This window comes from Acipenser ruthenus, chromosome 6 (assembly GCF_902713425.1).
Source record: "Acipenser ruthenus chromosome 6, fAciRut3.2 maternal haplotype, whole genome shotgun sequence".
Lineage (NCBI taxonomy): Eukaryota > Metazoa > Chordata > Actinopteri > Acipenseriformes > Acipenseridae > Acipenser > Acipenser ruthenus.
In genome coordinates, this window is record NC_081194.1 from 48,200,892 (window position 1) to 48,222,954 (window position 22,063).

At 37.2% G+C, this 22,063-nt stretch overlaps 2 protein-coding genes across 5 annotated transcripts in view; one reads left to right on the forward strand and one right to left on the reverse strand.

The window, feature by feature from the left end:
• LOC117410630 (ADP-ribose glycohydrolase MACROD2-like) overlaps positions 1 to 22,063 on the forward strand; it is a 759,575-nt gene that overhangs the window by 101,859 nt on the left and 635,653 nt on the right. The gene's annotated exons all lie outside the window — the stretch shown is intronic.
• Positions 7,987 to 21,297, reverse strand: flrt3 (fibronectin leucine rich transmembrane 3). Its single transcript, XM_034017311.3, has 3 exons — positions 21,043 to 21,297; positions 12,524 to 13,288; positions 7,987 to 11,381 (listed from the first exon to the last, which is right to left on the reverse strand). The coding sequence occupies exon 3, from the start codon at positions 11,335 to 11,337 to the stop codon at positions 9,379 to 9,381; it is 1,959 nt and encodes a 652-aa protein (XP_033873202.2). The 5' UTR covers positions 11,338 to 11,381; positions 12,524 to 13,288; positions 21,043 to 21,297; the 3' UTR covers positions 7,987 to 9,378.

Genomic DNA, 22,063 nt, shown 5'->3' on the forward strand with positions numbered 1-22,063 from the left:
TCGAAGGACTTCAGCAATATGTTTTTGTCCGGTTAGTGTGGATGATCTTCAATCCTTTGTCTTATGGCCTTGCAACAGCCCTGAGGTGTATAATTGGGACCTTTTTATACCCAACGCCCTGCTAGAACACACCTACCTGCTGATTGCAGGCAGCAGTGTGGAGTAGTGGTTAGGGCTCTGGACTCTTGACCGGAGGGTTGTGGGTTCAATCCCCAGTGGGGGACACTGCTGTTGTACCCTTGAGCAAGGTACTTTACCTAGATTGCTCCAGTAAAAACCCAACTGTATAAATGGGTAATTGTATGTAAAATAATGTGATATCTTGTAACAAATGTAAGTCGCCCTGGATAAGGGCGTCTGCTAAGAAATAAATAATAATAATAATTAGGATCCCACAGCTGGCAATCACACATAGCAGGTAGGATCTCACAGGAGCGTCGGGTTCTCCCTTAACTATTTAAAAACATTATTTATATATATTTACACACACAAAAAAAACCTCTTCATGCGCAGGGCAGTGTCAAACAAAGAAAACTCTGCTCAGCAAAGCAGACTTATGTTGCAGTCTGGGAAAGATAGCTTCATCCAGTATTGCAGAACTATAACCCAGTCTTGGGAATACCAAAATAAGTAACTTTTTTTTCTCAATCAGACACAACTGTGTACAATAACTAGCATTGTATACCATACTATTTACTTTGTTTAAAATATATTTTGAACTGGAAGAAACTATAAACTAAATTTTATGTTATTGTAGAGCATGACTTTGTTGTGGTCTTTACATGATAAATTATGGATTGGTGTTTATTGTCTTGACGTCACCAGTCATTTATACCTGACCTTAACTTCCATTAGTACCACTAAGGCATGGGCTTCTCTGTAACAGGGCATTTTACCTCTAATGAAATTGCCAAAGTATGATCTCATCCATTGACATGGCTTGGTAATGAGAGTGGAACCTTAATTCACAAGGCCAAGAAGCACTGATTGATTATCTCCAGCCAGCTACTGTAATCTATTGTTTGGTAAATGTTGGACCTTCTCCTTGTAGCTTTTATAGTAGTTTATCATAATGGACATTAATGAATTAATAATTACCAAAATGTTTAAATCCTAATATAAGCTCCATGCAGTAAAGTTAGCATTTTCACAACAAGTTATTTCAAGGGTCCTATTTAAATATATTTTATGGGCCCTATTCTGATGAAATGAGTGCAATCATAAACGCAGTGGTTAAAGTCAATCATATCTGCCCTGCAGGGAGTGGCTTCTCCAAAAGTGTGATTCGGATTAAATTAAAAACCCAGCGCAGGCGTGTTTAGTGGCGCACTGACAGCTCCCAGCCAATCAGTGCTGAGTAGGTTGGGGAATTTGCTATCCAATCAGGGCCAGGAAACAATCCCTTTAAGAGACAGAATGCTTGTGTCACCGCAAGGCTCTGATTTTGAATGTAGAAGTGGCGATCATGACGAGCGACAGTAGCACAGAGCAAGAACAACCAATGCAAGTCAGAACAGCAAGTGGTAGGTCACTCGCTGAGAGAATACATAAACCACGCTTCACCACACAGGAGATTGCTATATTAATGTCTGTTAACATTAATTCGTCCACTAATTCTGGTCCTGGGTATGAGCTGTGCCGTACATTATTGCTTTATGTGTGTTTGTTTTTGGTTCTGTTATAATGTGTGGTTTATGTATTCTCTACCAATGGCCGGTCCTTGTATGTGGCGACTAGGTCCACACGCTGTACTAACATTCATAAAATATTTTCTTTATGTACCATACTTTTTTTTTTCAGGAAACCAATTTAGCCTAACTACATTGTTTCTTTTGTAATGCATTAATGAAAATACTATTGCATATTAGGAGGCTGTGTGGTCTGGTGGTTAAAGAAAAAGGGTTGTAACCAGACGGTCCCCGGTTCAAATCCCGGCTCACTCACTGACTCACTGTGTGACCTTGAGCAAGTCGCTTAACCTCCTTGTGCTTCGTCTTTCGGGTGAGATGTTGTTGTAAGTGACTCTGCAGCTGATGCATAGTTCACACACTCTAGTCTCTGTAAGTCACCTTGGATAAAGGTGTCTGCTAAATGAACAAAAAATAATACCTGATATACCCTTCCTCTCAATGGATGGAATTATAGTAATAGCAAGCATATAATCCATGATGTAGGGGTCTACTTAAATCGTGGAGAATTTACATATTTTTCCTGGGTAAGTTATGGAATAAAATTAGGATTTCGCTGACCTGTTTAAACATTAAATAAACCTGTAGATAATATTTCAGAGCACCTATAAAAGCCTAAAAATAGTTGTACTTGTTTCCTTACTAAAGTGGAGTGCTTTGTTAAAGGGAAGCATGCAACATCCCCCAGTAGTTACTGCCAACATTCTCTTGCCCATAAATTGAGACTGCACATTCTGCATCCACTGAATTGGTTGGAAGTGTAAGTTATACAGATGTGGAAATCAATTAGAAACAGTCCCAAAACTCGGTTACCCTCAACAGCATCTGATATTCTTTAATAAAGGCTATATATGCAGCACGTTCATTGTCATGTTGTGTGTCCCATCCAGGAAAATTCTAACTGCGTTTAAACAGTAAACAGCAGGTTGTTTGAAGCAAGGTGGCTGTGCTTTAACTTGGATACAACTGACAGGAATACTTTTTGTCTGCGCTGACTTTCAAGTTTATTTTCTGAAAACAGATGGCTTTGTGGTGACAGCAGACACGGAAGAAACACACAGTACCATGAGTAAATGAATGCATTGATGTGCAGATTTATTGCAAAATAAAAGGTTTAAACACAAAACAAAACACTTGAACAAACAAAGCGGCATGATGGCCAAAACAGACAGACAACCAGACACGGAACACACAAGTATCATACTGGTATAAATCTAACACGAATAGCAATTGTAATTGTTCTTTTTACTTCACCTCCCGACTCTCGTTCTGCCTCTCAACACACCAACCCTGAGAGTGATTTGTGCTCCTTTTATCTACAGCTGGGCCGGGGCTTGCTTGCTAATTAACACTAGAACAACCAAGGCGGTCATTTTGACTGTTTTTGGAATTTAAATTTAAATTGCGGTGCGTGTGTTTAAGATATGGAGCTGTGCTTTCCTGACTTTTCCTAAATATATGTACTAATTGCCCTGACAAAAAGAATCGCGTAGCTGCAAAAATTATGGATGTAAAATACTGTCATACCTATTCCGACCAGGAGCAGTCAAAATGACCGATTTACATATAAACCATATTATAACAATTAAATGTTGTGGTATTATTTGTATTGATCAGTCGGGACTTGCCTCCATGTATTGAAGTTTGATTATATCAGTCTGTATTCCTCAAGTGAGCAGTTTTCTGGCATGTCTATTGTTTCAATGAGCTTCCTGATAGCCTTTCAATCAGCCTTGACAGCTCACAGCACCAGTCTGTTGTCTGTCTGCACTCTGGTTACTATAAGTCACTCGTTTTTCTAAGAATCCGGACCTCCCGATCAGCTGTGGCCAGAGAAGGTGCTTTTGAGAATGATTTGTAAACAATGAACCGGGTGTAAATAACTAAGTTCATTGTATCTTCTTTTTCCTGAATAAAATGACACCTTGTATTCAATTGTTTGTCCTTTCATTATAATTATGTTGTTTTTAATACGCCGCTCAGATTGACCGGTCATGGTTGTTCTAGGTATGCCTATAAACGCGGTCGTTCTAGTGTTAATTATTCACTTGCATCCCGGCACAGTCTGCACGTGAACTAATTTGTGCAATTCCTGTGCCCACATATAAATACACACTTTACTCTGCATGTGAAGTGATTGTGCAATCCCCGTGCCTAAATACAAATATACATTTTAAATCACCAGTGCTACATAACCCACACTCTGTGCATCACCGTATACAATGTCTGTAGAAAGTCTACACCCCCTTTCAAAATTTTCACCTTTTGTTGCCATATAGCCTGGAATTAAAATGCATTAAAATATATATTTTTTCATTTATCTACACATCCTACCCCACAACTTTCAAGTGAAAAAAATATTCTAGAAATTTGTAGAAAATTAATTAAAAATAAAAACTGAAATAGCTTGGTTGGATAAGTGACCACCCCCCTTGTAATAGCAATACTAAATTAGCTCGGGTGTAACCAATCACCTTCAAAATCACACACCAAGTTAAGTGGCCTCCACCTGTGTTAAATTGTAGTGATTCACGTGATTTCAGGTTCCTGTAGGTTCCCTCTGCTGGGTAGTGCCTTTCAAAGCAAAGACTTAACCATGAGCACCAAGGCGCTTTCAAAAGAACTCCGGTCAAGGCGCTTTCAAAAGAACTCCGGGACAAAGTTGTTGAAAGGCATAGATCAGGGGATGGGTATAAAAAAATATCAAAGGCCTTGAATATCCCTTGGAGCACGGTCAAGACGATTATTAAGAAGTGGAAAGTGTATGGCACCACCAAGACCCTGCCTAGATCAGGCCGTCCCTCCAAACTGGATGACCGAGCAAGAGCTACAGGCTTTTATGACCAAGACTGGTCAAAGTGTGCATGGGACAACAATATCCCAAGCACTCCACAAATCTGGCCTGTGTGGTAGGGTGGCAAGAAGGAAGCCATTACTCAAGAAAGCCCACCTTGAATCCCATTTGAAGTATGCAAAAAACCCCTCAGGAGATTCTGTAGCCATGTGGCAAAAAGTTTTGTGGTCTGATGAAACTAAAATGGAACTTTTTGGCCTAAATACAAAGCGTTATGTTTGGCGCAAACCCAACACAGCGCATCACCCAAAGAACACCATCCCTACTGTCAAGCATGGTGGTGGCAGCATCATGTTATGGGGATGTTTCTCATCGGCAGGGACTGGGGAACTTGTCAGGATAGAAGGAAAAATGAATGGCGCAAAGTACAGAGAAGTCCTTGAGGAAAACCTGCTGCCCTCTGCAAGAAAGCTGAAACTGGGATGGATATTCACCGTTCAGCATGACAACGACCCAAAAGCACACAGCCAAAGCTACACATGGAGTGGCTAAGGAACAAAAAGGTAAATGTCCTTGAGTGGCCCAGTCAGAGCCCTGACCTAAATCCAATCAAAAATTTGTGTCATGACTTCGATTGCTGTCCATCAACGCTCCCCAAGGAACTTGACAGAGCTTGAACAGTTTTGTAAAGAAGAATAGTCAAATATTGCCAAATCTAGGTGTGCAAAGTTGGTAAAGACCTATCCCAACACTCACAGCTGTAATTGCTGCCAAAGCTGCTTCCACCAAGTATTAACTCAAGGGGGGCGGAGACTTATCCAATTATGATCTTTCAGTTTTGTATTTAATATATAATTTTTTTCTTAAAAACTTTTCCCCTTAACAGTGTGGAGTATGGTGAGTAGATAAGTGGAACAAATCCTCATTTAAATACATGAAACTCTGAGGCACTGACACAACAAAATGTGAAAAAAGTTCAAGGGGGTGTAGACTTTCTATAGGTACTGTACATACATATAAACAATAGCACACCACACAAGCTAAATATTGATCATTCGTATTTTCTCCAAAGTTCACATTTACAAGATGTGCAAAACAATTTACCTCCATCTGCATGTTAAGTTTCATTAGGAAATGCCTTGACACAATCCTCAGCAGATATAGACTTTGCTTTTTTTGTTTTGTCGTCTGTTTTTGGTATTTTACCTCCAATGTTGAAAACTAGATTTTAGCAACCTAAATCAAAATAACAATGCAACACTTTGTCCCACCTCCTACTGTACAGTACAGATCACAGAAAAGCCAGTACAGCCGCACTGAAAGGCTGATTTAAAACATCGTTATCATGTGAACAGAAAACAAGAAAGTTAACTGCCTTGGAGTATTTTTTATTTATTTTTTTTTATAATGGTATTTGTCTAAGGACGTTTTTCCTTTTCTTTCGTTTGATTTCCTCTTTCTTTGTCTCCAAACACACTCAGTTGCTACTTTGGACTACTTTGCTTGTTATAGTGTGTTCAATTGTCAAAGTTTCTGATTGCACCACTAAATAAACTTGGTTTCAGCGGGTCTTAACACAGTGCTCAATTATCCATTTGAGGCTCCATTACGGTGTCATCAGAATTGCTTCGGCGAATATGTTAATGATACCACACCCTGAAATTTATGCCGACCCGTGGCAATGGGGCAGGCGCTCTGTCTTCAGAATATTTTATGTCTTCGCTCCATTTATGCGCCAGAGAATCGGGGGCAAGCACTGTTCGTGCTTGCACTTGTCATTTTGTGCTGTGATCAGAATGCAGCCCTATATGTTTTACAGTAGATTTAAAGATCGGTTAGGGACTATTTTTTTCATCAGGTCTGCTTTTGTTAATTCTGCAGAATGGTTTGTATTCAGAAATGCATTTCATACATCTTATTACTGCTCTTTCTTAAGACTGGTAAGTTTAGCACCATTATTTGTTTATTTATTTAGCAGACGCCTCAATCCAAGATGACTTAGAGACTAGGGTGTGTGAACTATGCATCAGCTGCAATGTCACTTACAACAATGTCTCACCCGAAAGGCGGAGTACAAGGAGGTTAAGTGACTTGCTCAGGGTCACACAGTGAGTCAGTGAGTGATTTGAACCGGGGACCTCCTGGTTACATGGGTAATCTTGCAAATAGATAAAATAAACTAATTATACTTCATTTGTCGGCACTTAGTCTTTTGATTTTTCTCATCAGGTATAAAATATGTTTGCAAATTGCTCTTGGATCAGTGGTTGAAGTGGGGCGGTATACGCCGGTATGCATACCGGTAAGAAAAAAACTGACAGAAATCTAGGGGGAGAAATATTTTACTGCTGCAAAACACCCTGCCCGGACCTGTTTAGTTTCGAACAAAAAAAACTTTGACTTTAGTAATTCTACATAGCGCAAGTATGTTTCACCTCAGGTCATGCTCCGGAGGCAATTCCCCTGTAGGTCACTGTACCCACAAATTTTACGCATTACTTGTGTGTGTTGGAAATCGTACCAGTCAAATCCTACTAATACTTTTTCGTGTTTTGAAATGTCATCTGGTTTTATTTTTGTGTAATAGTTTTATGAGGTCAAACGAAAAGAGCAGTCTAGGCCAGCCAAAGCAGTCTGACTGAGCAATCACCGAGTGACGATTCCGAGTTTGGACGATACAAAAAAAAGTCGGCACCAAGCCTGAACTAAGTCAGCACATTTCTCATCAGCCAGGATCTTCAATATCTGGACAAGAGCAAAGAAACTCCCTCAAGTATTCATTTTGTTGATTACCCTGATTTGTTGGAGTGAATAACAATATCTGGAATACAAAGACAAATATAAATAGCTGTTTCCAAAAGGTTCTGTCGTGATGCAAATAAATTAAATACTATCTATGCAAGGTGTTACATGAGCCCCTCAGTGGGTAGCATGTAGTATGTTCCCATTTGGAAGCACTCCAAAACTTCAACAGCACTCACAAAAAAAACAAAAAAAAAACTGTGTGTGTAATATATATATATATGTGTATGTGTATATATATATATATATATATATATATATATATATATATATATATATATATATATATATATATGTGTGTATATATATATATATAATATACCTTTTATGATGTGTAATCTAAAAGCAATTAACAGTAAAACTGTTATATTTTTATTGTATAACATTAAAACACTAAAGTCCTTTTAAAAAAAAAAAAAAAAAAAAAAATATCTTAACATATTGTGGGTGGCATTTAAAATGATACATAATCCGTAACTGACTGGATGTAGCAAAATCATCAAACCCCCCCCCCAAACATTTTTTTTTTGGTGCATACTGGCACCTTTTTCAAACCACTTTAAACACACTCTGGGATGTACTTAAAGCTCAGTGACACTATGGTACAAGCACAGTATGATTCTGTACGTTGAATGCCAGCCATACATCAAATCACACATTTTTCTTGTGCCGTGGGGGTGGGGGGGGGGTTGGGGGTGGGGGTTATATCTAATTGAGTTTTATTTTGTGCTTTCTACTAATTCTAGCTTCTCTGTGGTATTGAATAATATCTCACACTTTATCCAGATATTGGATGCATTACAGGGCTTTGCAGACAAAAGTCTATCTGAGGTCTGCAGACTGAGTAGTAATTGCTTGCAAAAGATTTTTTTGTTATTTTGAGGAGATATTTTGGTAGTCAGAACCAGCATCCAGGATGCCTAGAAGTGTAACATTGCAACAGTGAATTCAGCACAACACAGTTTGTTTTAATTCACTTTTATTCAGCAATATGACCAAACTTTTCTCATATGCAAGTATGTATGAGAAAAGTTAAGTCACTGATTTTTAAAAAGCTAAATACAATAAGCATTGGATCAAGGCACATACAAGACTGTCCAAAGGGCGTACAATGCACTTTGGTTTTCAGTTGTAAAGAACATTTAAATTGTGGTTTTAAAAAAAAAAAAATCGGCTGACACTTTTATTTATTTATTTATTTATTTATTTATTTATTTATTTATTTATTAATTAAAAAAAAAAAGCCAGAATGCAATATTTTGCTTTTTAAATGCCTGTTTTTCCAAGCTATTATGTATTGTACACTATGTTGAAAAATGTTGCATTGCAATATCACCTTTTTGAGTTGTTATGCTTTGTTTTAACGACCACAGTCTCTGCTTGTTATTTTCCAGTTTGTGGTAGGTTTTCGGTTGTGTTAGCCTGTGCTTAGCTTATTTTGTACGGCAAGTAACCTAAGGCAGTGGCAGGTATGGAACATTATCTTTGCACTGCCACTCCAAAGCAGAAAATGCCTGACATTTATTGATACTGCAACATATATTCTTATGAAAAATCCCTTTTCTTCTATTTGGAGAAGACTTGATCTTAAATGTGATTTTTCTGTGGTTCCCCCTGCAATGGACCATTTTGACTGCATTTTATTGTTGTGTTTTGTCGACAGTTACAATACCAACCAAGTAAAAAATGACCTGTGCTTATACTACAAGGTCCTGAAATGTCATTTTTAAAAAGTCTGATTGTTCAACACAGTAAAAAAAAAAAATACACTTTCACAGTTGACAAGTCGTCATATTTCAGAACACACTATTTAATTGGTCTGAAACCTTAAGCAAAGATAATACAGTACAAATTACTACAAATTTCTAAAATATATAGAATTGCAATTAGTGACCAGGTGTCCCCTCACAGTCCAGTGATAACCTGTAATTCAAATATTTTAATAAAAAGTTCTTAAATATAAATTATATGGCAAATGTACAGAACATTGCTTCTTCAGTCTTTTAAAATCCAGTGTTTTGCAATTGAAGAGCGACCAGTTTTCAAGTCCCATATTCTTTTTTATTAAAATGTCTTAAAATATGTTGTTCATTATCATGAATGAGAATGATCTGAATCTGGAATTCCACTGTCTCTGTAGCTTCTGTTGCTACTGCTACTTTCACTGTGATTGTTCTTATATATGCTCAAGCCGTTAGGTGGGAATATGGTATGTATTACAAAATCCTCCTTTGACACTGACACTGGCTCATTGTTTATTGGTATCATTTGAAAAGAAGTCTCTCTAATTTCTAAGATCGAGTTGTCCTTCTTGGTTCCAGCCTCTGCATAGTCGTCCTTTCTTCTACGGCCTTTGTTGTATGCACAGTTCCTTGAAAACAGAGAGCCATTTCTGTGAACATACCAGCAAACCAATGCTAGCATTATAATTGCCAAAAGTGCCACAGCTCCTCCTATAATAGCTGCCAAAGGCAAGCTAGAGTTTTTGTAAGGTTCCTTCTCTTGCTCCCGGTTCAGAGTTGTTGTGGGGTTGTACATTTTTAGAGATGCAGTCTCTGTTTGTATACAGACAGGCGTATCATCAGACAGATGTAAATTATTGGTTTCCATAGGAACCATGCATATCCGGTATGAAGACTCTGGCTCAAGTGCTGTGAGTAAATACTCAGTTGTATATCCTTGAACAATAGTTTCAGTGATGGAACCAAAAGCAGGGTTGTGGCCTATCTTCAGCCAGCTAAGTCGCAAGGCTGTCAGAGGCTGTGCGACTTTCCAGGAAATGTGAACAGTTTCAGTGCTGATAGATTTCACACTTATTGTAATGATTTTCCTGGCTGGGGGTGTTGTGGAGTGGTAGATTTTACTCAAGTCAGGTCCTTTGACTGCTGGTCTTTTGGTCACAGATGCAGGCCACTGGCCTCTGAATGTTGGCAATGTGTTTGAAACCACAGTTGTGCTTTGAGCAGTGGGGGGTATTTCTGGCTCTTTGCAGTCAAACAAATTGTTAGCAAGGTCTTTAATAGCCATCCCTTTGACTTTGTCGGGTGCTTGGCACATCAACCCACGTACATTGACCCTAGCTGGCAAGCTACGCAACCAATCCCGCACCCATATCATTCTGCAGTCACAGTACCAAGGATTATTGCGCAACAACAACTGGGTTAGGTTGTCTAGATCATCGAAGACACCCAGGGGCAAACTGCTCAAGTTGTTGCTGGATAAGTCCAGGCGGTATAATTGTCTGAGATAAGAAAATGCATTGGCTGGCATCCGGTTGATGTGGTTTTCCTGGAGATTTAACTTTTTTAGGGAAGTGCCTGGCAGGTTCCTTGGTGGAGCTGTGAGAGAGTTGCGAACCAAAGACAGCTCAGTTAGGTTAACAAGGTTCATAAATGCCATCTCTCCTATTCCATGATTGTTTAAAAGGTTTCCATCTAAAACTAGACGTTTCAAGTTTATAAGATCCTGCAAGGACTGCTCAGTTATGAAAGAAATACGGTTATCATCAAATCTTAGCTCTTCGATGGTTGTTGGGAGACCTACAGGGATGGTGCTAAGGTGATTCCGAGAAAGGAACAGAAGTCGAAGGCGGTTGCTGTCTTGAAATGCCCCTTCATCTATACTGACTGCCGAAACAGAGTTATCATCCATATGCAGTTCCTCTATATAAGGAATTTGAGCTAGTGAGTTGTGTGTGATAGTCCTAATATTATTCTCCTGCAAATGAAGTTCCTTGACATATTTTGGTAGGTTAGTTGGAAACTCGTCCAAGTTGTTGCAGTAGAGGTAAATTCTTTCCACTTTGTTCAAATTCCGCAGTCCTGCTGGAATCCCTGCATTGTTTATCCGGTTATTCTGCAGGTAGAGGGTTGTAGCATCCTCAGGAATCCCACTGGGAATGGAAGTCAGACCTCGGTCATTGCAATAAATGAACGTTTCGTCACAGCGACATGACTTGGGGCAGGAAGCAGCGCTGACGGAGTGACCTATCAAACCGAGGCATAGTCCTATTCGGATCCATAAGAGAAGGAAGCTGTTGCACTTGAAGATCATTCTTAATGGTGAAATTGTATGCCAGATGGATATTTCTTAACACACTGGAGAATGAGAAAAGGAAGAAGAGATTAATACATGGGGAATTCTGGGGTAAAATGTCTTTGGGGAAAACTGCAGACTACAAACACAAATCATTTTGTTGGATCACTTTGTTGCCTCAGATAATTTCTCTAAAATCTAAAGTAAGCTAGCCCTTTAATGAATGAAGGGTTAAACTTGAATAGCTTGAGTGGTTCCTGTAGTTGTTTCGAGTAGTTATTTAGATTAGAATTTCTCTAATGGCTATAATTGTAATATTGAATCAAACCCAGACTTATTTTTTTGCTCGGGTAATGCAATATGTAGCTTTGAAGGTTTAGTAGTGCGTAACAGTAGATCTACTTTTCTCACTGTAGTGTTTCAGAGCAGCTTTTAGCAACACAGCCAAAGGTAACTCAGTGGATACCTGATGATAAGGTGTTGTATAATAAGTCATGTCTGTAGACCAGCAGAAGCCCATAACTTGTGTTTGTTTAGTTAAGTCTTAATCCTAGCACACACATTGTCTGGCTTGGATTCCTGAAAGAATTCAAAAGGAGGCAGCTTTTAGGGAATGTTTTGGATGTTTTGAGAGATGGTCAACCGGGTTTTAACTAATTTGTCTGCTCAACACTATTTGTGCTGCAAGAAAAGCCCCTTTAGGCTTAACAGATGCACTCTGAGAGACAATGGGGGAATCGTTAACCAATCAATTTGAAAGTGACTTAATTCCTTAAGGGGTTAGAACTGGGTAGAAGTGACCTTACCAAAAAAAAAAAAAAATCTTTCATAAAATTAAATGCTAATGCTTGGAATAAGCTATAAATCACATTAGCTGAATGAAGACAGGATGTTAAATTAAAATTCACAAAATAAATGGAAAAATAAAGAGGACAAGGTACGGTTAAATATATTGGATCAGTTATCATATAAATATAAAGTTGAATGTGTGGAGATGTTTTGTGAAGAGGTGTTTAATGAGGAGTGGTATATTTGTGAAGCAGAGCGACAGCCTGATTTAACTTTTCCTTTTAATTAGTCAAATACAGATTTATTACTCCACTTATGTATTCCTATCACGACCTCTTTTTCAGCAGATTTGATAATAAATTGTATTGTAGTTTCTCAAGCACAAAAAGGAAAAATACATCAATATTTGTCATACCTGATTTAAAGGTGCAAGTAAATCCTTTGCTCACGGAAATCCAATGCAGATAATTTTCAACAATATGGTCCAGTCCCTGGTTATTTCGTGCACTCGCAATGGTTGCTGATCCTTGTTTATACTGTTGACCTCCTGGCTAGTCTCAATTCTTAGTGATCATTCCAACATAGGGTTTACCATGGCAGATAAGCATATAAAGAACACCTCTGCTTGAAGACAAACCTTAAGCTTCCTGCTCTTGTGCAAGAAGGCGATTCAGTGCACGGAGGCTTTTTTTTTTGTATGTAGTGGTTAACAGCCGTAACCCAAATAACACCTTTTGTAACTCTTAAAAGCTCCTTTCTGCAGTGTCAGTGAGAAAAGCAAGTCTAGCTTCACCTTGGGGAAACCATTCACGTTGTTGAGGCTTGACTGATGCTGTCCTTTTCAGAGTCCTTTTCCCGTTTTTTTTGTTGTTTTTGTCTGGATTATCCAGCTGTAAATTGTACACGGTAGATGGCTCCCAAATAAATCTACCCCACATGTACAGAGCGACATGTAGGGGTTGCCCAATTGTTTCTTTCCCTTTCTTTACACCAAGACGATTTCCAAGGTGTTTGTATCAGGAAGCATTTACTTTATACTTCATCAAAATAAACTCCTTAGCCATGAGTTTAAAAAAAAAAAAAAAAATTCCAGAGGCCTGGAACCTCACAGTTGTCTTGTTGTCATACTGAAGGGATAATCAGCTTTCTCTCTCTCTCTCTTGTTTTAACCTTGGTCCTTCTGTGAATGAACAATTTATAAATTGACAAAGTTAGCCATGTAACAGAATTTATCTTGATATAATTAAAACTGAATGCATCATCCCAAGCAACAATTACTGTTGACAAGTACAGCTGAAGGGTAATAAATGTCTGAGCAGTAACATCATTACTATGTAAATGTCCGATATGTTAATCTAAGATACACCAAGAAGGCATCATGTTGATTCATAAAGGTCTGTGAACCAGGCAGGCAGTCACTGCCTAATGCTTTTACTGTGTAACATTATAAGCCTCATTTAAAATAAAATGTTTTTTTTTACTGCTACCTGGTAGTATGACATATATAAGTACCCATATGTTTTAATAGTACAGCTTCTTAAGTTAATTCATTTTATATGGCCATATTTCTAGAAATGAATTTGCTCAGGCTTGCAAGTAAATGTGGACAAAACGATCTGAGTTAAATGAGACAAAGACAGTAATTACAAAATATGATTTTAAAAGCAACATGAACTCTGGTTCCATTTGGCAGATGTCTGCTTCGCAGTTAGACTTTTTTACTCTTCAGGTTGTGCAAGGTCAGGTAGTCAGGTGCTCACAAAGCACACGGATAGCATTTAACCAAAATGGAAATGCTTGACCCTGGGTTTGGAGCGCTCCAACTGCACATTTGCTTTTCCCCACAGTAATTACATAGCATTCTACAAGCAGAGCATCTGTCCCAGAAATCAAACTAGTCTGTGCTGAATAATAGATGTTTAAGCCCTCATTATCACTGGAAAAGAAAAGGACCTGGCGTCCAGCAAATTCCCTGTTTTTCAAAACACCTGCTACCATGCATCACGTAACATTTCAAGATGCACTTTTTCAATTTAACCAGACTTTATTGAGATTAAAAAACAAACAAATTTAAAAAATGCCTTCTTTGCAGAGACATCTGAGATTAGAAAAATACATGGAATCTTCAAAGGTGGCAATAAAAAGTACTAGGCATATGAAATGTATAAAGATTCTTTTGAACTTTGGCTAGGATTATTACTATGTACTTCAAAGTGTTTTAGGTTTACAGAAAATGTGTTAACTGCTGACAAGGGTTGACAAAGTATACAGAAGGCAGTATTAGAGATTAATGTTATAAAGCGGTGCAAATCTCTCCTGGATTTGCAAGATATCACATTTTGATTTTGTAGTTGCCACATTATAAGCCTGCTTTTAAAGTTAGAGACCTGTTTTAATATTTATTGTTTGATTGTTATCTACTGTACCGTAGGTGAGAATTGACTAAACACTGTGGTGATTAATAGCATTTACCTTATTCCATTCAGATTTAAAAACTACCCTTTTTGTTATGCTACTGCATTTTCCTGTAGTATTGTAATAGTGGTTTTATTAAGAAGAAAAAGTCCAGTTTTTAGATGAAAGTCCCTTCAAGCTCATTAAGTTTGTGTACCAAAGGACTTCTTTCCCATTACCCAAATTACACTTGGATAAAAGACCTGACAGAATCTCTTTGAAAGTGGACACCGTTTCCGAGACCTGGATTAGCTGGACTGTTGTAGATTTTTATAAAACCTTTCCCTTCCAACTGTCCGCATCTGTGATTGTTTGCACTGCCCTGCCGCCCTCCCTCTTTTCTATGGTGATGGCAGAAAAGAATGTCTTTGCATATCAAAAGCTACAGCGATCCTGTTCAAATAGAAACAGGGAGGGGAGGGCAGGGGGATTCCTGCTGCCTTGCTCAGTCTCTGTAGTGCTCTATTCACTGGATAACGATTTGGAAGGTTGGCTTAAATTTGAGGCACAAATGAAAATGAAAACGAAAAAAAAAAAGAAAAACGCCCCCCACTGGCACAGGCTCCCTTGCCAGGCCCCTGGTTCTGTGAGTCCTGTGGTTCTCAAAGAACTCATTAATTATAAATGAAACATGATTGGAAATTTTAAACTGGAACTGGAGATACCTGGGAGAAAATTAAATAGTGGGGGAGTAAAAGGATCATATAACCTGGACCCCAGACTGTAATACATGACCTCCTCTTGTCTCACGTCAACCCCTTTCCTGACTGTACACTAATGACTTGGAGGATTTGTTTTCCGCTGTGGTTCCAACTGTCAATGTAATATGCATTCCCAAAGCACTTCCATTCTCATAAATTCAAACCTACTTTTAATAGAAATCTGTGCAATAAAAAACTGGCTGAACAACAAGTGTATTTAGTGCTTGCGAGTGGGGTCTCCTTAATATGACACCTGAGGTTTTTTAAACCTGTCATTAACTAAAGCGGGGGGGGGGGGGGTTACTCCCAATTGAAAACCAGCCGTGCAGCAGCAAACGTCTGCTTTCCAGAGGATCACTTTGGAATTAAAGATCATAACAATGAGGAAATGCAATAAACGAAAACTGGTTCTTTTCAGGAATAGTTTAAACTTTAAATTGAAGCGTGATGAAGGGACTCCAAAGATGCAGCCGTGGTAATCGAAGTAACACAGCTCTCTTGTTCTTTTCTTTTAAATTGTATTTTTTACTGACATGCACAGAGCAGAACCTATTTATGTTGAAGTGCCCTCTGTCAAAATGGAAGAAACCCTCGGAGAAAGGCTGCTGCTGTTGCTAAATGTTTCGGATTTCTAGAAAGCCTTTGTGCAGTGAAACACCACCCCTTACTGCACTGATTTATCATTGAATGCATTAGATGAAATACATATTGCTTTCATTATACAGTAGTTTACCACATCCACTAAAATTGTGAAGCTAGTGAGTGTTTTTATTTATTTATTTATTTATTTTAAAGTTTGACCATTGTATTACCATACAAATCTGTTAACTAACTGGACAAAAATATAAATAGACAAACCAGGGAATAAGACTTTACTAATTTGACTGTCACAGTGCTGATTTCACTTTGCTATGGCAACAGGAAAACGGCAATGTGCTAAAATGCTTTCATATTTGAAAAAAAAAGGTGTTTAATTGCTTTGTGTTTGAATACAGCTGTTTCCTTTGTGATCTGTGCTGTGACTCATGCCCTGCCAATTAAATTAATTATAAAGTCATTACATTCTATGCGTTGGATATAATGAAAGCTAACTCTGTGATGGAACTGTTCCAAACAGGCATGTATGCATGCAAAGTGTTTCAGTAATTGTAATTCAGCTTGTACTTTATGATCAAACATCACATTATTTCAACTATATTATTATTATTATTATTATTATTATTATTATTATTATTATTATTATTATTATTATTATTATCATCAGTTGACATAAATGTACATTAACTAGGGGTTTATATATTTGTTGTGTACTGCTTTACTACAAAAGCAAATACTGCCTGGCTTTCATCTGTCTAAATAAGCATGTATCTTCCTGATGCTTAGACAAAACTTGTTTTCCTTTCAGCCCTGCTACCAAAACTGCTTGGATAAGGGTTTGAGTTTTTCTTGTAAATTAAATAAAATGCCAGTAACACACAGTTTTAAACCACTCTCTTTTTAAAAAAAAAAAAAAAAAGTCCTTTAAAAGTAACTTAACTTAATGGAGAATGCATTAACTTTTTTCAGTTGATGCAGACTTGTTTGTATTGAACTATGTATGTATGGAAGTTCATTTTATGTAGTTTATATATATATATATATATATATATATATATATATATATATATGAGAGGCACACTGGCTTCATGTTGAGAGCAGTGCCTTCTAACAGGCCTGCCTGGATGGCTGCATTTTCCACGATCATCGGATTTCACAAAAGTGCCTGTTTCATTGTTCAGTACCAGGCAAGCAGAAGGACCTCTAGATGGGCTCCTGAGGAGCCTGGAACTTGGGAGTTTTTTTTAGAAAATGTAAGCGTGCTTTGTACCCTCAATAAGAGATTTCTATTGCTAAAATTTTGGTTATTGTTTTTTTCCTTCACTGCCATGAGAGAAAAAGGTGTGCTGATGCTTGAGAATTATTTCCTGAGCATTGCTGGTAAAGCTCAGAGATCTTATGGGTGAACTTGCTTCTGCTTCATTTATCCCTACTTGTAAAGTGAAATAAAATATATGACTTTACCTTTCATCAGAATGCATTAGGCTAAATGAAATGAAGATGTGATAGCTACTATGTAGAACTCTAAATGGGCTAATGCACAGTAACTCTAATAATAGGTCTAAACACCAATATTTTACACCAGTCAGGAAGAAAAGAAAAATGGAAAACAATTTAATTACTATAATGTACCACCAGTTTCTTTTTGTTCTTTGTTGTTACTTGTTCTTTTTTAAATGTATGATGATACCACATATCACCCAAGGATGCAATTGTAGATTTGTAGAATTGTGGTACACAGTACTGATTTATTTAACTTGTTTTTTAATGACTTTCCAAAACACAATTAAATATGTACCATATACTTTGCCTTTTTAATTCAAATAAACATGTTTATACTAAACAGTAGTCTACTAACTTGTGGGCCAATAAACATCATGATAGTTTGGGTTAGTTTCTATAATTTAGTATTAAAGTGGAAAAATTGTACAATTCTTAACCATAGGCAAGAGAGGCTTTTTTTCAGTCTAGGGGAGAACTTATCTGGATTTATACAGTAATGGAAGAGAACAAAGGTAGGTTTTGTTTCATCAAGTAAAGGCAATCTTTTCTGCCTTGTGGAACGTAAGTGCAATTTTACCTGGGAAACCCCTTAACAAATTCCTGACACTTCATCCAAAAGGGTATAACTACAGTAGAAGTTTTGCTTATTCAAAGCTTAGTCAAGGTGTGGATTCCAGACAATGGTGACATACTTCTAAAAAATAGTTACCAATATCTGTTGCTAATCCTTTAGGCCCTGTGTTTTGGTGTGTATTAACTAGTTTGGGAGATTTACCATGCTCCAAAAACACAAAGCGTAATGTGGTATAAACATCTGTGTCAGGATGAAACAAGTTTTTAGATTTCTTGCAGGTAGTAAATTCCTCCATTTTAGGATTTCTTACTTTCCTTATTTTGACTGTATAAATGAGGCGCACAAGGGAATAGATTTGTTTTGTATTAAAAATGTATTGTTCTGAGGAAATGTCTTCTGTACTGGGGTAAAACAGATTTCACTATATAAACAAATACATTTTACTGCTGCAGACAGCAGTTACAAATAACTAACAGTAATACATTCCTAACTTTAGAATTGTACTCCCCAAGTTTAATCTAAATGTATTTAAGGCCAAAGTGTGAGTCTATTTACAATTACAGATACACGTGTTAAACTTAATGGTGAAGCTACAAAAAATAAACCACAGGTTTAAAGGTCTAATTTCTCTTTTGTTTACTTTTTCTGGTAAAGTGATGTTTTTCTTTTGACCGAGCAAAGGAGCTGTGTCAGGGCTGCATAGTGTTTGCCCACTTGGGGGTGGTAAGCTCCGCAAGAAGCCACCCTTTCAAGAGCTACAGGTCAGACGGCTGCTGCTGGTGTCCACTTTACTCGGCATTAATTACAACAAAGTCTCCTGTGGAGCAGAACAGCAAAGGCCCCAGAAAAAAAAACCAAAGAAAACCTTGAACTATATTTACTCAGTTGAACTTCCCATGCTAGCTTGCATGTTTTGACTTCAATAATTGGTGTTACTCTTACTATTTGCATATTCAGTATTACCTCTTAAATTAACTACACTCCTTTTTTGAGGGACTGTATTTATTTAAGCTTTAATCGAGGTAATTGGGACATGTATTTTATTTATTTTTTTGTAACAAACACTTATGAATTTATTATGCGTGGTGAGTTTTTATATCGAGTCATAAAGCTGTAATTAAAGACTGTTTAAAGATCAATGAATTCCTCCAAGTATGAAAAATACTATCTAAAATATATTTTGCAATCCCTGTGTTTTATAATGATGAATACATTTTTTTTGTGCAATACCAAATAACTAAATGGTTCTCTTACGGTTTTGTGCCCTAAGGCGTAGACACGAAGCACAATTCCTATCTGATTTTAGAAAATGTTGTGCAGAGAGAATCCAGGTAAAGATAATTAAGTTGCCTTGACAGCAAAAAGATCTTATCCAAATATATTTCACATCTTTTTGTTACTAAAATATTTAAAAAAGGAAATGTGTGTATTAAGGGGGGAAAAAAGTGTTCTGGGAAAAGGTGCTAAAAAAGAAATAAATGTTTTTCTTTATAAGTGTACTATATAAAAAAGGAATGGACTATATGATATTTAACACCCTTTTAGCAGAACATTGGATGTCTTCATTTTATCAGTTTCTGCAATACACAAGTACCCTGAAATGAGTTCACCCCCATTGTTATGTACAAAAGGCACTGTTGTTTGCAATACACAATGCTGTCCTAACTGTGATTATCAAAAAACTGCATGGTTTTCAGTCATGCAAAATGAATATAATGATTGTGATGAGCCTTATTAATAGAAAGCTTGAAATCCAATTTGTCCTGGGTAGTTTGTGCCGGAGTGTAGCTTTTTGATTCTGACTGGTGCAGTATGGACCCAACAGGCTTAGAATTACAGCTGTTGAATCTGATTCAATATAGATGTCTAAACTGATATAATCTCTATCAGATAAGAGTGATTTAATATCTAAGATAGGGTTACCCCAGCGGAAGGCTATTGGAATAAACAGATCCTTGTCTACATTCAAGAAATACTAATCGTACCACACACATTCACATGAAGGGGCCAGCTTGCATAAAAAACTCAAATACATGGATGTAGCATTCACTTACTGTTAACAAGAGTTTTTATCGTTCATATGTGTCTGTCTGTCATACAGTTAAATGCTGTTAAATGTACTCCTGCATGATCATAAAAAAGCATATATTTTTTTTTTCAGTAGACAAACACGCTAATTTTGGGTGGGAGAGCTGTTTATTTCTCTCCCAAGGCTTGTTAATCACCATGCCAGTCACATAGATAGTACATCTACCCAAGTCATGAATTTTAAGATTACCCTGGGAATTAGGAGGCATTTATTTATATTGTGCATAGGCTACATTTATAATTCGGGGGGGGGGGGGGAGGGGGGATTAGTCCTACTACAGTACATTAGAATTCATGATTGAGGTTTTGAATTCATCTGCCAGGACATGTAAGCAGAAGTAATTGATGCTTTACATACAGACTGTACTTGTTACATTATTCAAGGTTGGTAATTGTTGTGAAAAATAAATAACTGTGAGCAAGGTGTGTATCCGTCATGCCCTGCTACATGTGATGAAGGCTTACTGATTTAATTTCAGAGACGAGAAAATATCTACTAAGGAATGATACCAAGCATAGATCAAGTTTAAAGAAAAACGACAGCATTGCTATATTTTATGGTGTATATTCATTAAAGCAATTGGCTATAAAAAAAAAGGTATTAAATAAACCACCTGCCTATTCCCTAGCTGTACCATTGACCATGTTAAAAATATATGTTGAACTTCAGAGAGAGAACTATAACATTTATTTAGTGTATATGCACATCGAAATAAAATGCTATGCTATTCAATGTTTTAGTTTTTTTGGAGGGTTCTTTATAATGTAATTTGCATAATTTAATGTCTGCAGTATCTGTGATTCTCTGCTATACTGTTAGTTATATTAGTTGTGTATACATATATTGTTACCATTGCATAATCTAGAAGTGAGCTAAGTAGTGGTAATGTATGTAGGGTACCAATGGCAGTGCCTTGGATGGGTTTTTTTTCCTTCAAATAAATAAATAAAATAAAATTAACTGTCCCCTTTTAAAGAGAAAACAACCTAAAAAAAAAAAAAAAAAAACTTACTTACCTGATGATCAAGAAAAAAAAGTAAAATCCTGTTTACAGTGCAGCCACGAGAATAAATCCAGAAAAAGGGAGTCACCAATAATAGAGCCCTCAGTCTTCAGTTCCAAAAGCACAAAGTAAGTACGAGCTACAAGACTGGTGTGTAGTTCTAATAGTAACAGTAATGTGTGTGTGTCTGTATGTGTGTCTGCACACTCCACTAGCACTAGGAAAGAGTGGGAGAGGGGAGCATTCACTTACATAGACCACAAGTCTGAAGTTGAAGCTGCACCAAGCTGTGCTTCAGTACAGCACTGATGTCATAAATGGGAGGGGCTTACTTTGCTGTCTCTCCCTGAGATAAGGTTACGGAATAACGTGACAGTGTGGATTACCGCCACTAGAGGGAGCAAAAGAAAGCAAGATGAATGTGTGACTCCACCAGGATTTATTATTAGCATCTTGCTCAGTTTAAAAACTGAAAAATGCTGTTTCACTCTATAATACATGCAGGAGCTGTGTTACTGTGATGCAACTCCCTTTGCTTGAGGCTGATTACTGTGCGCAGCATCTTTGTGTAATAACATAACATGCTTTTTAAGATGTAAGAAAATGCATGAATTTGGAATGGGTGGCCAAAATAGTCCCCATATAAAAATAAAAATGTTTTTTTTTTTTCATTCCAGAATTGTGCCACCTGTCCTTGTAACTCAAATTTCCAAATACTTTACATTGTACAGCTGTTTTTTTTTTTTTTTTTTTAATTAAACAGTGACTTATAAACAAAGATACATTAACGACTACTACTATCAATAAAAAGAACAACAAATAAACATCTTTTATATCTGGGTCCTTGTTCATTCTCAGAGTTTAACCCCAAATGTTTGTTTCTTTTGTCTGCCAGAAGTACTAGTATCTGCTAATTGCCTTTCTTTATTTGATCTTTTATCCACTGTACTGTTCTAGTAAGGACTGGGCACCATGTAGGATTGTAGGTAACAGCAGTGCCAGCCCCAATTGTTCACTGAATACACATTAGTAGA